We start from the raw sequence: 16,988 nt of genomic DNA on the forward strand, positions 1-16,988 counted from the left end.
AGCAACAAGAATGATGCAAACATAATTTGGGGTCCTAGGACACTGTAAAATTCCAGGACATGCCAAGTGATCCTTTCCCCTTTACCTAGAGTTTCTCCCCATTAACATCTTTGATGGAGGAATGTAGCGGGTAGCAAAACTTTGTCATGCTGGCCACCACTTTCCTCCTCCTCCTCGTTTGAAACATGTCCAGGGAAAAAAACTCCTCCTGCTTCTCTGGCTTAGAGTTATAGTCTGAAATCAAGAGTCTTCCCTCTTTAGGGGAGGAACTGGAGCTCATGGAAGGATTTGAACATCTGGAGTGCACTGGGGATTTTTTCTAATGTCTTCTGTACATTTTTGGCTTTTTTCTCATCTTCTGCTCAATTTTTCACTTCCATGGTGATAGTTCCTGCCTGGACATTGAGGGGTGGGGGAAATTTTCACCCTTTATCTCTGAGGAACTCCAGCTTGGGACTCCTAAAGAATGAGCAGGTGCCCACTCCAGGTCTCAGGCTCCCTTGCTTTGTTTGCCCCAGGCCATTTCCTTCACCTGTTTTCAACACAAGTCCAAAACCTTCATCACTTGGTACAGGGGCTCATTCTGTTTGGTACAGGGATTCCCAAGAGAAAGTTCCTCACACTGTGCAATAACTGAGATTCTTCTAAATGGTGTCCCTGTGGGTGTTCCACTTCAGGTGCTGGTGTGTCCCGGCACCTTTGAGCAGAGAATTTCAGCAGCAGTGCTCATCTGAGTCGCGCATGTGCTCTCCCCATGTCGTGCCATTGTTGGTGCCTATCTAGCGCCATACAACCAGACCTCCCCCAGTTACTTTCTTCTTCTTCTTCGAGGAGTGTCCCTGTGGGACCACTACTTCAGGTGACTATTGAGCAGTGCCCGTCGTTGAATGGAAGGGGCTTCAGAGTTGCGTGGGTAATTGATTATGAGTCCTACCAATGCGTCCGATCTTGAGCTCTGATCTATCACATAGTGTTTTGTAAACATGTGTGCAGAAGCCCACGTGGCTGCTTTACATATGTCCATGATTGGTACATTGTTGAGACATGCTACTGAGGTTGATAATAACCATAGAGTGGGTTCGGATCCCTGGTGAAAGTTGTTTGTCATGCTGCTGGTAACATAGGTGAAAGCATCCAGAAATCCATTTGGACAGCCTCTGCGTGGAACAGACAATGACAACACAGACAAATCTTTAGATAGTTCCAAAGTTCTGAATCCACGGGTGCAGGACTGGCATCTGGACTTTCGGCGCGGGGCAGCAGCCAGGACCCCAGGCGAGGGGCAGCAACCAGGATCCGGGTGCAGGACCAGCAGCTGGGACCCTGGATGTGGGGCGGCAGTGGAGCCCTGGGCATGCGGGGTGGCTGCAGAGTCCCGGGAGTTGGCGGGCAGTGAAGTTTAAACATTAATTGACTATATTACCAATAAGACTGATGCTTATCGGTTAACCAGTTAACATTTTACATCCGTACATTGGACCCTTACAAATTTGTTGTGTTTTCTGAGGTCTCAGATAGACCTCTATCCTCCATTCTTTTCCTGAGTTAAGAAGTAGTGGGAGTAAAAACCCTTCCCTTTGTGTTGTCATGGTACGTGTTCCAAGACACCCAGATGTGGGAGATGATTTACTTTTTGCCGTAGAAAGTGTTTGTGTAAGGGTCCCTGAGGAGGGATGGTGGTGGGGGGGGGGTGGGGAGGGGATTAATGCTATTGTATAGCCTGAAAGGATTACCTCCAAACCCATTTCTTTTGTGGTGGATGGATTACCATGCTGGGCAATAAACAGGTCAACCGGTGTCCAGAACAGGGGATGGTTAGTGATGGTGTCAGCGCATAAGAATGGAGGCAGTTGGTGATGCTTTGAAGGCCCCGTCTTTGCCTTTGCGTGTCATAGTGCCTCTTTTGAGGTGTATAGGACAGACCTTGCACGCTGAGTGGGGCTAGTATTGACCCTTTTTTCTTTTTGACACAGGTGTCTATATATTCAGGGAGCAGAGTGTCGCCCTCTGAATCTTTCAGAGTATGCAATGTCTCATCAGTTTTTGCCACAAACAGCTTACAGCCATCAAATGGCAGATCCTTGAGAGTGGATTGTACCTTCCTTAGAAAGCCAGACAGGTGGAGCCATGAAGCCCGGCACATAACTATAGCAGTGGCCATGGAGCACGCCGCTGTATCAGCCATATCTAGAGAGGCCTGTAAGGAGGTTCTGGATAGGAGTTGGCCCGCTGAAATTATGGACTTAAATTGGTCTCTTTTGTTCTCTGGTATGATGTCAATAAATTCAGTGAGTTTGGAGTGTGGTTGTATTTTGCCATTAGGGCAGTGTATTTGGCAATCCAGAACTGAAGAATGATTAGGCCTTGTGGCCAAAAAGATCCAAACGTTTCCACTCTTTGTTGTATGGAGTGGATCTCTGTTGTTGTTGTCTGCCTCGTTAGTGAATTTGGTGCAAGGTGAGAAAATAAGAAGCCTGGTCCTATAGAGGGAACATACTACTTCTTATCCACTCTCTTGCAGATGGGCGGTATCGTAGCCAGGGTCTGCCATACATTTTTGGCCAGCTCCATGGGTGCACCATGTATGGAAAGTGCAATTTTAGATGAGGTGGATGATTGGAGAATGTCCAGTAGTTTGTGCTGGGACTCTGGAACCTCCTCTAGAGGAATCTCTAGGATATCAGCGATTCCTTTAAGGAGTTCCTGAAAGGGTTTAAAATCGTCCGCCACTGTGAGTGGCAGTGGCATTATGACCTCGTCCAGGGACGAAGAAGAAATGCTGGATGTTGGTGTTGTAACCTGTTCCCAGGCTTCCTCCTGTTCTTCAGCTCTCTCCTCAGAGGGCTCTGAAGGTGCAGCAATGGAAAGTGATGGGGGAGATCTAAGCCTCTCCTTGTATAGGCTCGGGGTCTGAGATACTGTCTCCTGTATGCCTCCAGGGGTCCCAGTAGGGCCACGGAGTGGGGAATGGCATAAGCGGTGGCATCCATAGGAAGCCCTACCAGGTCTGGATGTCAGTCCTGTGATGGGTTCTAGGCTTCCCAGAGTAGATTCTATGGGAAAGGAATGCTGAGATAAGAAGACACCTTCCTCCTCAGTATCTTCTTCCTCACTAGAGAATGGAGGGGCCAGAGGTGAAGTGGGCTGACACGGTGCCATTCGTGCTGGGGAAACATTGGTGCCCAAAAGACATGATTCAGGCATTGATGAACCTTGCCAAAGCAGTTCTGTTTGCACTGACTCATCCATAACCCTTTTCTCAGGCCAGAAAGTAGTGTTCTAGTACACTGTCTCTTAGGGGCCAAAAACTCCCACTGACTTCAGTGGTACCAGAATTTGGTTGCAGATCAGTCAGTAAGGATGGCAGGGGGCTCAATCACTTGGAGCCTGATTCTGCCAATCTAATTCATGTTAGATGTTCTTACTTTGGAAAGTAAGGGTGTGATTTAGCCTAGGAGTTGCAACAACAGAATCCTGAGACTTCCAAACCTGAGACACCCACATCACCAGGTTGTCAATGTAAAATGCTTGATAGAATTGAATTATAGCAAACTAATGTTCCTTTTTTAGATAAAAACTCCTAAAGCACTGCACGTATTTTGGATTCAGAAATGTTCATCTGAAGCCGAGAAAGATTCAAAAGCCTGCTGATCAGCTCTGTCAATATTTTTTGTTTGTTAGACTCAAGGCTTTGTTGCATCTGGAACCTGAAGAAATTTGGGTTGCTGTGTGCTTCTAGTGTAATTAAAAAAACAGCAGGTCACTTAGTCTTGTGTAGCATGGCTGATGTCACTACATATGATGCTGTAAATGTAGTGGCATTGTGTTTCTCATACTATACCTCAGCCAGCAAATGTAGGAGTCCCTTGAAGTTACTAGAAAGTTTAGATAGCTCATCCTCTTTCTTTCTGGCTTCATCCTCTGCAGAAACCTCAGTCAGAACAGCAAGTCTAGATTTCAGCCAGTCGACATTTTCTCCTTGTTTGCTGATATCTTGTCGGATTATCTATATAAGAATCACAAATATACAAGCTTAGAATCAATTAAATATACCAGCGAATAATATTCATGGGCAATTTGCCATCAATCCTATGGTTAGCAGCACAAAAGTATGTGTGTGAGAGTCTGTGTATTCTCCTTTGAAGATACTGCAGGATAGTATTTTTCTCTAATTCCCATGGAGTCTGTCATGTTCTACGAAGGGCTGAATCCTGCATTCCTTCCACAAGCAATACAGGATTGTCCCCTACTGATTACATTGCTGAAGCCTGTTTTTTTTCCCCTACAGGCTAGCATTTTTGGTGCTCATTATCCACATGGTAAATACTGTACATATTTTTTCATATATTGACCATACAATATCCTGCATATATGTATCTAAACTAGGATTACACTGCATATTTTAAAGAGTATCAGGATTAGCCAAATTAGCAACATTTTATTATGTTTTCATCTGTTTTCAGATACTTAGGCCAGAGTCACAAAGAAAGTTTTTTAGAGCACTCATCTGTTCAAATCCCTACTCCCACTCAGGTGGAGGGGCGACTGAACTGGCAGTCTCCCACATCTCAGGTGAATACACTAGCCACTAAAAGTTAAGAGGGAGGTTCCCCCCCTCCGTTTTGTGTCAGTTTGTCTATAAGTGCCGAATTTGGAAGGTAAGGACTTGAACACGCTTCCCAGATTGGGCAATTTAGGAGGAGGAACACTGATCTTCTCCTGGATTGTGCATTGCTCGGAGGCTTAGGCATCCAGACCCTTGGAGTGGGGCTGCTGTGATCTTGCTCAAAGGCAGAAACATAGGCACCCAGGGAACTTTTACTGCACAAATGTAGGTGCCTGCAGGGTTTGGTGGCAGCTAGGAGGGGGTTTGTGAATCCCAGTGGTGCCTGATTTGGGGAGTTAGGTGCCTAAAGCGGCAATTAGGCACCTATGTCCTTCTGTGTATTAGCACTCACAGTATAAAAGATTTCAGAGTAACAGCCGTGTTAGTCTGTATTCGCAAAAAGAAAGGAGTACTTGTGGCACCTTAGAGACTACCAATTTATTTGAGCATGAGCTTTCGTGAGCTACAGCTCACTTCATCGGATGCATCCGATGAAGTGAGCTGTAGCTCACGAAAGCTCATGCTCAAATAAATTGGTTAGTCTCTAAGGTGCCACAAGCACTCCTTTTCTTTTTACAGTATAAAAGGTAAGTGAAGCACATTTTTCCCTACATATGAAAACCCATGCTTTAAAAAAAATATTGATGTGGTCATTTTAGAGACCAGTGGTAAAGCCTTTCCACATGTGAGAAGTCCCATTGACTAAAAGAGGTGTAAGGGCTGAAGGGCTATTTGCCAAAAACACCACTATTTTGCCATTTTACTGATATCTCTCAGAAATATATACCTTCTCATCACATCACAATGAAGTCATTCAATAAGGTATTAACACTTCAGTGCAGTGTTAATAAACTGGTACTTATACCAGTCAAACCTTGCCTTCTATGGCATGTAGAAATCACCTGCGAAATCAGTGGGGAGTTCTGAATAAAACTTGATGGCATGGTATGGAAAGCATTGTGTTAGCTTTGACTGGTTTTCATTAAGTACCAAGAAATGGCTTTTATCTATAGGTGACTGCACAAGCTCTTCTACTCAACATAGCAGATGTGGAAATTCGGAATGACCCAAATAGAAACAGAACGTTTCTTTTTACACCTTCATATTTTTTACAAGGTGAAGAATGTTAACAGTGCAAGAAATCAACCTGCTGCTTGTTAAAGAAGCCATAGTTATTTATAGAATGTAATAAAGATTTTAATTATAATTTTAATTAATAATTCAATTTTTATTTTTAACTCTGCTTTTCCCTCGAGTGTTATTTGTTGAATAATATTTCAAATTATATAAGCATCTATATACTTTTTTAAAATTTCTAAAATAGCTAATTTTTCCCCATTTCACTCACTTTTTCCCAACTGTTTATGTTTGTAGCCCAGCGCTAATAAGAGGATATTGCATAGTCATGCCAATGTCATCCATTAATCCTCTGACTTGTGTGCTTTTTCCAGGTCACTCAAATTCCTTTTCTCTGCATAGGTATGCCTTATAATCTGTTAATGACTTTCATGAACCTCGATAAACTGTACTAATTTGTAGTCCTGTTCTCCCTTCTACTGTAAAAAAGAAAAAGGGCCAAATTCTGTCCCGATATACACCCTGAGTTATTAACCTCAATGAATTTAATCAAAGGTTCAGATCCTCAGCTACTCTACCAGCTCTCTCCTCTTAAAGAGCTTAATGCTCTCAAAGAAAGGTGGGGAGAGACTGGATAATTTCCATCCCAAAATACTGAAAGAACTGGCATGATAGATTGGTAGCCTTATAGTAAGGATTTTTAATACTTCTATCTATTCAGGGGTAGTGCCATAAGATGGCACAACAGCTAACATCATATGTATATTTAAGAAAAGGAAAAAAAGTGATTCTAGCAATTACAGATCTGTTAGTCTGACCTCAGTTGTTTGCAAGGCTTTAGAACAAATTGTGAAGAAAAGAATAATTAAATTCATAGAGGCAAATGGAAAAGTGGATATAATGCAACATGGGTTTACCAAAGACAGACTATGCCTGACTAACCTGATTTCCTCTTTGAGGAAACAACTGATTTTTGGATAAGGGAAGTGCAGTAAAGCTAATATTTTTGGACTTTAGTAAAGCATTTGACATGATACCACATGGGAAATTATTAGTTAAATTAGGGAAGATGGGGATCAAGAGAAGTATTGTAAGGTGGATAAGGAGCTGACTAATGGGGATAAGGCAACAGGTTCTGCTGAAAGGTGAATTAGCAGACTGGAGCGAGGTTACTAGTGGAGTGCCTCAAGGATCAGTCTTGGGACTAATCTTATTTAATATTTTTGTTAATGACCTTGGCACAACAAGTAAGTGTGCGCTAATGAAATCTGCTGATGATACAAAGTTTGGAGGCACCATCAATCCAGAGGAGGGTGGGAATATTATACAGGAAGATCTGGATGACCTTGAAGCCTGGAATAATAGAAATGGGATGAAATTCAATACTACAAAGTGCAAGCTCTTAGGCTCTAATAATAATAATTTCTGCCACAAGCTGATGGCTCATCAGTTGGAAGTCACAGAAAAGAAGAGAGACTAGGTGTGTGGGTCTATCACAGGATGACTATGAGCCACCAATGTGATGCAGCTATGAAAAAGACAAATGCAGTCCTAAGATTATCAGGCTAGGCACTTCCAATAGGGATAGAGGAGTATTAATGCCTTGTACAAGGCTGGGGTAAGTCCTCATGTGGAATACTGTGTACAATTCTGGTCACTCATGTTCAAGAAAGATTAATTTAAACTGGAACAGGTGCAGAGAAGGGCTACTAGGATGATCAGGGATATGGAAAGCCTGTCTTATGAGAGGAGACTGGAAGAGTTTGGCTTTGTTTAGTCTAGCAAAAAAGAAGGCTAAGAGGCGATATGATTGTTCTGTATAAATACATCACAGAGGTAAATACCAGGGAGGGTGAAGAGCTATTTAAGAAAAAGGACAACGCTGGCACAAGAACAAATGGATACAAATTGGCCATGAACAAATTCAGGCTGGAAATTACAAGAAAGTTTCTAACCACCAGAGGGGTGAGGTTCTAGAACAACCTCCCATTAGGAATTGCAGGGGCAAACAACTTAATTAGTTTTAAGAGAGAGCTGGACAAATTTATGAGTGCTAGTGTATGACGGGGCTTCAGCCAATCATCTTCAGGGGTCAGGAAGGGATTCCCCCACCCAAACGTATTCTGGGGTCTTTTGTCTCCTTCCTTTGAAGTATCAGGGATGGCCACTGCTGAAGATGGGACACTGGCCAGGGTGGGATGTTGCTACTGAGGTGGCGCCCAGCTTTCTCTCTTTCAGGCTGGCTGATTCTTGTTCACATTCTCAGGGTCCAACTGATGGCCATATTGGAAGGATTTTTTCCCCCAGATCAGATTGGCAGTGATCTGGGGGTTGCCCCAATGTGGGGTGTGGTTAACTCTCCAGGATCATCTGGGTATCCCTCACTATATTCCCTGCCATTGCAGGGGTCTTGCGTATTAGTGCACCTTGGTCCCTTCTATTCTCTGCCTATGACAAACAACAGTTTAGTCTTCTGGGGGCTGTAACACTTTGGTCTAATTTTGGTTGTTGGGTTTAGTGTGCGGGTGCTGGGTGGTGTTGCTTGCTTGTGACATCTAGGAGGTCAGACTAGACCATCTGGTTGTCTTTTCTGGCCTTAAACTCTATGCCTCTGTGTTGCCAGCCAGGTCTGCTCACTGATGTGAAGGTAGGTGGCGAGATGACCCTGCCTCCAGCTTCTCTTTTTATAGAGGCCCATAGGTGCTGACTCTGTGCAGCTGAACTGATGGGGAGCACCACTGAAGTCCAAGGAAGAAATCACTCTCCTCTATATTAATATAAGCTAAGAACTAACCTCCATGGCTGTTTTAAATTGTTTGTATTTGGCAGTATCATTGACATCAAGCTTAATCTTCTTTAGCTCACTCTCCTTTGATGAAATCCAACTTGCTAATTCAGAAATTCTGAAATCAAAGACCACACAACACAAAACAAGTTAAAAGTTAGCTGTAAACTAGCCTTTATCAAGTCACAGCTGATAATTATTAGCTTAAATAAAAAAACAACAACAAGAAGAAAAACAGATTATTTTGGACCTACTATATAAAACAGAGTTTTTCTGTTTGTGAACAAAAAAAGCATTTACTATTCCTTGAATTGTATTTTTCTACGGCTGGAAGTTTAAAGAAGAGCACATATGCTAATTGTTCTGACCAAGGCTCTGTCATACCCAGTTAACAACAGAACTAGTACCTATTCTTGTACTCCTTCCATTTGTCAGGGTTCTCTTTTAGCTTCACATAGGTGCTATCAATCTGGGATTTAAGTTCCTTGAGGGTTTCTGGATGCTTTCCGATGTAGTCTTAAATTGATCCCATTCTGGGAGTTTTAGACACAGTTCTTCAATCAGCTGCAGCCTTTTCTCACACAACTGATAGGGTCCCTTATCACTGAAGAAAAACTGAAAAGGGAAAAAAAGCAACAATAATACAAACTGACAAAGCCACAAATCACATTTTTTTTTATAGAAAACTAAGTAGGCTCCCAGCTTTTGCATATCAGTACAAAAGTAAATCAAATTCACCTTTCCTTTAAGATTTCAAATCTTAGTACACTTAAAAGTTGTTCAGAGAACTTATAGAACCTCCATCCAGGGGTCCAATTTACTGCCATATTACACCAGTTTCACTTCGCTGAAATCAGTACAGTTGCACTGGTGTGAATCTGGAGTAACTTGATTGTGGTCAATGAGACCTTGGTTTTTATATCCTTTGTGTTTGAATGCATTTACACACATGTCCACTTGGTGGCACATGGTGCATACCTTGTGCTCTTTGATGATCTTTTCACTGCCCTTGCTGGATACCAGCTTGTTCTCTCTAGTAAGTTTCAGATCTACACTCTTCCACTGTGCCTAGGAGTTTGCTTTTCTCCACTTCAATCTTCAGATGGACCCAAATGATATGGGGCTTCTGCCTGGAGATCCTATACTCCATAGGGAAAAAAACAAACACGGAAAGAAAGCATGATTCTCATTCATCCAATGTAAGGCTACTAAATGAGAATTACAGAACAATTTTTAAAGTGTAACAGAAATCACATACATGCTATAACACACAGAGAACAGATGTTTTTCAGCATTCATGTATGAAGGGAAATAAAATAAATCTATTAGACAGAATTATTAGTTATATACTTAGATCACAAGCTCTTTTGGACAGGTACCTTCTTTCACAATAGTGTCTACAGTACCTAGCACAGTGAGATTCTGATCTATGACTGAGGCTTCTAGGTGCTACCTCAATAAAAATAAATAACAAAGATAATAATAGTGTGGCTACATTAGCAACAGCCCCCCAAGAGCACCAGCTTTTGTGTTCATGAAAAGCCACAGGTGCACACAAAATGTGACTTATTAAGGGTAGGATTTTTCCAAAACGGCCAGTGTTGGCCTAATTTTGCTTGCATTGCAGTCAATGGTAAAATTCCCAGAGAATTCGGCCAATTCTGAGTGCTTTTGAAAACTTCACTCTAGATATTTAACTACCCCAATGATGTATGCAAGATGGACTCAAGTGGAGACCTTTGTGCTTCCCCAGATGTTCACCTGAACATTCTGTAGGCATATTCTTAGAGGACTATTTGAAACTTGGCTCATGAAGTATAATGAAATTGTTCCATGACTTATTATCAGTCTTTGCTTAGTCACTGTAGTCTTTGGCAATAAGCACTGTTTAAACTGAAAGCCTAATCTATTAAAAATCTGTTTTATTAGTGTTACTAGGGTAACTACAGTCAGCTCTGCTTCAGTGTAAAGCATGAAAAGGATAGGTGATATTGCAGGCAGCACGAGTAGCAGCGCGGGCACCACCTTTTATTGCTCGACACTTCCCATTATAAAACTCAGTTTTCAGCTGCTTGCAAACTTTTCCAAACTTCAACCGTTCTGGCTGAAATTTTCCATGTGAGATGTCTGTCTCAGGCTGTTGTTTTTTGTTTTTTTTTTTTAAATTCAGCCAAAACAATTCAGCCATTTCCAAGAATGAGACTAGGGAAAAAAACAGAGTCTGGGCATTAAAATGAGAATTGGGACAGATTCGGCAAGGAGACTGAAAGCGCAGGATGTGAGACTGGGAGCAAATACATGGAGTGAAAAGACTGAGATTAGATGAGGACCCTGGGGAGAGACTGGGACTGGCTGGGCAGTGAAAGGACGGTTGGGTGGAGGGGAGATGTATCGGACAAGAAGCTAGGATGTCAGGGGAGAACTGGACAAGGAGATGGCTGGTGGGGAGACACTGAGTTTGGAGCTCAGGAAGGGAGGGAGACTGAGACTAGGAGCCAATGGTGAGGGGAATGTGGGCATGCGGTGACTGGAGGCTGGGGGAAGAGGACTACTTCAGTGAGGAGCCGAGAGGAGGAAACTGGTACCGGCTAGGTAAGGAAACTGGCACTAAAAACCTGGGGAGAGACCTGGAAATGACAGGGCAAGGAGACCAAATCATGGACATGGCGGGAGGGAGACTGGGACTGGTAATCCAGTGGGGTAGACTACAAATGGGTGGGAATGGAGACTGGACTGAGATTAGAAACCTGAGGAGTGGAGACTGGGTAGCTGAGGAGAATGAGACTGTGATGAGGAGCCGGGGTAGAAAAGAGACAGGACTGGGACAAGAAGAGGTTGGACAGAAGGGGTCAAGTTAGGAGGAAACAGGCAGAAGAGTCTCTATCCACGAAATCACACATCGCTCTTGAACTTGAAATGGAGCCCAAGAATCCTGGGTCTCACCATGTCTCTTCTGTCACGAAATATCTGTAAAACCCTCTGACAAAATGTGTGTCTCTTCCCCCTGTTTGTGCTGGTCGATATAGAGGATAATAACCTACTATTGCTATCAATTACTTCATTAGCTCAAGTAGCAGAGGATTGTGTGGTGGGCTCTAAAGGTTCCAACTCTGCTGATGATACATGTGGGTGTCAACATGATGCCAGATGATCAAATTAATTTTTTTTCAGTTTGTTTTTTTTTTAAAAAACTAGGAAATTACACACAAAAATCTACATTAAAAGAACAAAGTCAAGTTCTCAAAAGTAGAAAGTGCCAGAATTAAATATGCATTATGCTACAGTCCTTAAATACATGATCACAGACTGTTTTTTCCACATGATGCCTGCATCATTCAGTGCAGAGGATGGACCTGCTCTGGGGGATAAATCAGGGTTGCACTGCAAAGGAGGCTGACATCTGTAGGACCCCTAATCTCATTTGTTTCAGAAATTAGAAGGTATGTAGTGAATAAGGCAGAGGATTGCAGGAAGAGAAAGGTGGGTCTCATGATTTAGACAGTTGAATGTTGCCCTGGAAAACTGGCCACCAGGTTTCTGTGTGATGGTGGGCAACTCACTTACACTAAATTCTTCACAGGTGGTCACTAGCTGTCTGTTCCTCATTCTCTGGGTGCCCAACTTGTGATCGTGGGGTTTGATTTGCAGAAGTGCTGAGCACTCACAGGTGCAAATGAAGACAATAAGAACTGGGTTCAAACTATATAAAACAATATACTACTAAATACTCTGAAAAAATCAAGTCCTAGGTGTTTCAAATTGAGCAATATGTTTGACCTAATCCTTTTGTGCCTCAGTTCCCCATTTCTCTATGGGGATACTGCCCCTCACCTCACAGAGGTACTGTGAAGATTAACTCATTAATGTCCGTGAAGCACTCAGATACTAGAGTGATGAGTGACACAAGAATGCCCATGAAGAAATTAATTCTGTCTGGGTCTGAATAATACAATAACTAAGGCCTAGAGCCACACACTAAACAATGAGGGAAAAGAAAATATTGAACAGCTGCTATTTAAGTGAACACTGTCCATCCTGTGTTCTGAATGACACAGGCATCCTGTGGAAAAAGTAGTCTGTGACCATGTAATTAATGACTGTATCATAATGCATATGCACAGGGGGACCAATTAAACTTGCATAGGGAAGCTAAATTCTGGCATTTTCATTTACTTTTGAGTGCTCGACTTCGCAACTGTAATAATATTCTTTTAACATAGTTTTGTGTAATTGTATTTATTTTTACAGTCAATGTGTCCTTTTTCACATATTCGGAAAGAGGAAGAAGAGGGACAAGATGTCCCCAGTTTCTATGCACAACATATTGCTTGGGCAGTTGGGTCTCTGGAGCCATTCAGTTTACAATTCCAGAGTTCTAATTTAAATACTAACCTTCCACTGCTTATGGAGTTTCCGAACAGCTTCTGCAGGCTGTGTTGTTCTTGCTCAGGAAGGATGTCAGTAAGTCATCACAAGCTTTCAGGAAGGCATTAAGCACTCTTTGGTCCAACTGGCTGAAAAACTCCTGATGTTGAAAGTAAAGTTAGAAGGTTAAGTTGCTTAATGTTATTGATATGGAAAGCAGCAAGGGTGAAGTTCAGAATGACATATTTTATACTACCACATACAAGCTCTCTGCAAGCTTGGCAGGTAGCTGCATTAAAAGACTGAATTCAAGTTAAGAAATGGTACACTATTTAGCAGGAAGTTGGAAAGAGTTAGCAGGAGATATTCCTGAATAATTTCTAAGGTAGAGAATCAACTAATTCCTTGTACAGTTCAGCAACTGCACAGAGTTGGTAGCTTATACACATAGGATTCTGCACAGTATTTTAAAGAAACAATAAAAGTAGTAATATTACCAGTTAGCTCATTTACTTAATAAGAACTTCTATATTTTTACTTGCCACCAAGTCCTCCTGAACAATATCATTCAAATATCGAATTCTATGTCATTTATAAGATTAAATAGACTTTGTACTAGTGTAACATATGTCCATTGTTAAAGCCTACATAGGGACTGCAGTGAAGGTCAGAGAATCTACTCACAGTATGTTTCCTGAGAAGTTCTTCAGGATTTCCTTTTTCTTCTAGGCAACCATGGGCAATCTGTAGTACTGTCTCTAGTTCTGCCCTGGACTCCTCAAACTTTTTCATCAAACGGCTATTTGCTTCTACATTCTTCTCCAGTCACCAGTCTTCTTGACCATATCCTAAGTTACAAGTGAAGAAAAATGAGCTTGTATTTTTTCCCCAGATTATTTTCTGAATGGTGATCTTTATTGACTATACTATCCACAGTCCCTCATTAAAATGCTTCCTGCTGGAGCTGCCCTTTGGCTTGTGAAGTTCACAGCTTCTCCCCTGGTACCTATAAATGACCATGTTAATCTCATTCTCCCATTAAATAAATAAATTTATCTAATTTAATGAATCTGGGGGATTTTCATACAACCTATCATTGTGACTAGACTTTTTTTATGCGAAGCAAGTCTTAAATGTAACTGGCTGGTACGGTAGGAAGTTTGTCACTGGGATTTTTCCAAAAGATCACAAGTTATTCATGGTCCCTTCTCGTCAGAGACACCCTGGTTGGCCTTTGAGACCCATGAACCCCACAACTACAAGTCTCTTGATTTTTGAGGGGCCTAAACCAACTGCCAGATGTGGAGTTTGGCAAAACTCTATTTCCCCTTAGCTGCCTGCATCTGAGCACTGTGATACTGCCCAGAACTGTAACAGGCAGTCCCTCTTATGGTTTAATCCCAACTCTAACACTCTCTCCTTCTGTGGTCTTTGTCAAATCACTTAACTTTTTTGCTTTGGCTTCCTAATCTGCAAAATGAGAAGAACAATACTTACTGATGGACGAAGAGAATGAGGATATCTTATGTTTGCATTAGCTCATGTTTCTAGAGTTCAAATACATAAGTTCTCTTATTCACCAAGATGCATAAAAACCCGCTGGAGCGCTAAACCCTTACAGAAAACCGACACTCAAAACAACTTTTCTATAGCTTACCTAGCAGCACTTCTCTTGAAGTGAGAAGCCTGAGGATACCAACAATGGCAACAACACCTGCTCACCACAGACACTTTAAAGAACAGTGGTTTTCAAACTTTTGGAGCTGAGACCCCCCCCCGGCTTTGAGTTACAATTTTTGGTTGTGTACTCCCCCAACCCAGACAAAATAGACACATACAAAAGTATGCTTGATAGTCTACTCATAAACCTAACAGAGATCTTAACACAACTTTAATTAAATTACAAATACACTGATACTTTAATGTGAAGGGTGTGCCTATTTCTCTGTTTATCAATTTGTGAGGAGTTTTTTGAAACTGACATTCTGAGGTTGTCCTCCACTTCCTGTCTCAGACGGTACTTTGTCTTTAGCACAGCCAACAGAGAGAATCTGATCCCACACAAATAAGATGAACCAAAACAGTAAAAGAGCTTTGATCATACACTTTGACAAAGCAGGATATTATGAGCCAACTTTCAACCAAAAATCCCCCAAAGACTTTTTTTAAAATTGAATGTCCAGTGTGCTATCACTCTAAAGTTCAATCAGCTTGTCCTGAATGTCATTTGAGAGATGGGACAAAGTCACTGCCTCAGCTACAAAAAGCTGGATAATCCAGTCATTCAGGGGTGTATTTCCTCCAGGAAAATATTTACCCAAACTGGCTCTGAGAGAAGTCAAGTGATTCTCAATTGGCTCCACAACACTGAATAGTTCAGATTCTGTTTCATCGATAACATCAGTTAACAACAGGAATGGAATGCTTAAACCAGTTTTGATTTTTGTTTTCCAGAGATCTAGTTTTCTCTTGAATGCCGATATCTTGTTGTGCAGGTCAAAAATAGTACTTTCTGCTCCTTGCAAAAGAACAATGCAAAAATAATTCATTTTGTCAAAATATCAGCAAGGTAAGCCAAAAGCACAAGCCACTAGGGATCACACAGTGTCTCGGCATTGGTGAAATTCATATCCACCACAAAAAAACCAAATTTCATTTCTAAGTTCATAAACGCGTTGCAACACTTTCCCACTGGATAGCCAACTGACTTCATGTGAAACAACAAAGCATCATGCTCTACTCCCATTTCTGCAAAACGCATTTCAAAGAGAAGTGCCTTTGTGGGCTGCGTCTTGATAAAGTTCATTATTTTTAGAGCAGAACTGTAAGTATGTGATCCATGTTTCGAGTTGCAAGGACTTTGCAGTGTATCACACAATGAGTCCACAATATATGTGGTGCAATTTCAAACACTTTGGCCTTTAAGCCTGCCCTACCTCCAGACACAGAAGGGGCTCCATCCATGCAGATTTTGATGCAGGCTTCCCACTTCAACTTGTGAGATGTTAGAAAGTGGTTTAAAATGTTAAACAGTTCAAATCCAGTGGCATGAATCTTAATTGGCTTGCACAACAAAAAAAAATCTTCCAATATTGATGTTTCATGAGCGTACCAAACATAAGCAATTAAATGAGCTTTTGATATATCCGTTGCTTCATCCAACTGGATTACAAATAAACTGGTTTGCAATCGAGAGATCATCTGTGTCCTGATGTTTTCTGACATGTCAAAGATTTGGCAGCTGACTGTGTTGTCTGACAGCAGGATCATTTTTAACTTCTCTGCCACACTGTCACCGAGCCTTGTCCTGCCAATGTCAATTGCTGCTGGGAGAATCCGTTTTTCCCTAATTGTGTAAGGCTTTTTATTCTTGGCAATGTGGTATTCAACTGGATACGATGCTTTTAAATCACTTGCAGGGGTGGATACCACATTTTTCACTGTGGTTTTTTGTTTGTTAATTTCTTGTAACTTTCATTCGAAAAAAATCTCTGTTCTTTCCTACCACATCGCCATGTTTTGTTTCCAAATGGCGTCTTAATTTTGTTGGCTTCAGGCTATCATTTGCTAAAGTTACTGCACACACTACGCATTGCGGCCTGATTTCTCCGCTACTGCAATGGAAGTGAAACCAAAATTCAAATATGCTTCATCATATTTTCTTGTTTTTGCAGATTTTTTGTCTGTAACAACTTTAGCCATTTCAGCTTCTGCCTTTCGTTTTGGAACATTACCATCTTTTGGCAATAACTACCAATCCATTTTTCACCAGCGGAATAAGCACAACAACACTGCTTGCTGAAATGACAGGATACAATATACTGAACTGGGAAAGGTAATTATTGCTATAGAAATGATCGTCGGCTTATAATTAAATACATGGCAACTCTTTCCTGTGTACTGCATCACCAGCCATCACCAAAAAAGTCCATCTGATTAAATGAGCTGCAAAATGTTTACTCCTACTTAAGGTCATACTTAATTTATGATATTGCGGAAATTGCAGATCCCACAATATTAGGACTCCACTGCAAATTTTGTCAACCGCGTGGGCTGACAACAGAGCTCTGCCATGCATGGGGCTGACAAGGGGAGCCTTAGCCCTGGGTGGCTCGTGGCCAGGGTTCCCACTGTTGGCCCCGGGTGGCTGGAGGC

At 41.8% G+C, this 16,988-nt stretch overlaps 1 protein-coding gene across 1 annotated transcript in view; it reads right to left on the reverse strand.

Annotated features, from left to right (window-relative positions):
- Positions 1 to 16,988, reverse strand: part of SYNE1 (spectrin repeat containing nuclear envelope protein 1) — a 497,076-nt gene that overhangs the window by 308,016 nt on the left and 172,072 nt on the right. Inside the window, 12 exon segments of the mRNA XM_043543166.1 lie at positions 3,842 to 4,006; positions 8,478 to 8,586; positions 8,876 to 8,978; positions 8,981 to 9,083; positions 9,447 to 9,509; positions 9,511 to 9,576; positions 9,578 to 9,607; positions 12,861 to 12,895; positions 12,898 to 12,936; positions 12,939 to 12,993; positions 13,518 to 13,654; positions 13,657 to 13,681. Of these exon segments, the coding sequence (XP_043399101.1) occupies positions 3,842 to 4,006; positions 8,478 to 8,586; positions 8,876 to 8,978; positions 8,981 to 9,083; positions 9,447 to 9,509; positions 9,511 to 9,576; positions 9,578 to 9,607; positions 12,861 to 12,895; positions 12,898 to 12,936; positions 12,939 to 12,993; positions 13,518 to 13,654; positions 13,657 to 13,681 (930 nt within the window).

This window comes from Chelonia mydas, chromosome 3, assembly GCF_015237465.2.
Source record: "Chelonia mydas isolate rCheMyd1 chromosome 3, rCheMyd1.pri.v2, whole genome shotgun sequence".
NCBI lineage: Eukaryota > Metazoa > Chordata > Testudines > Cheloniidae > Chelonia > Chelonia mydas.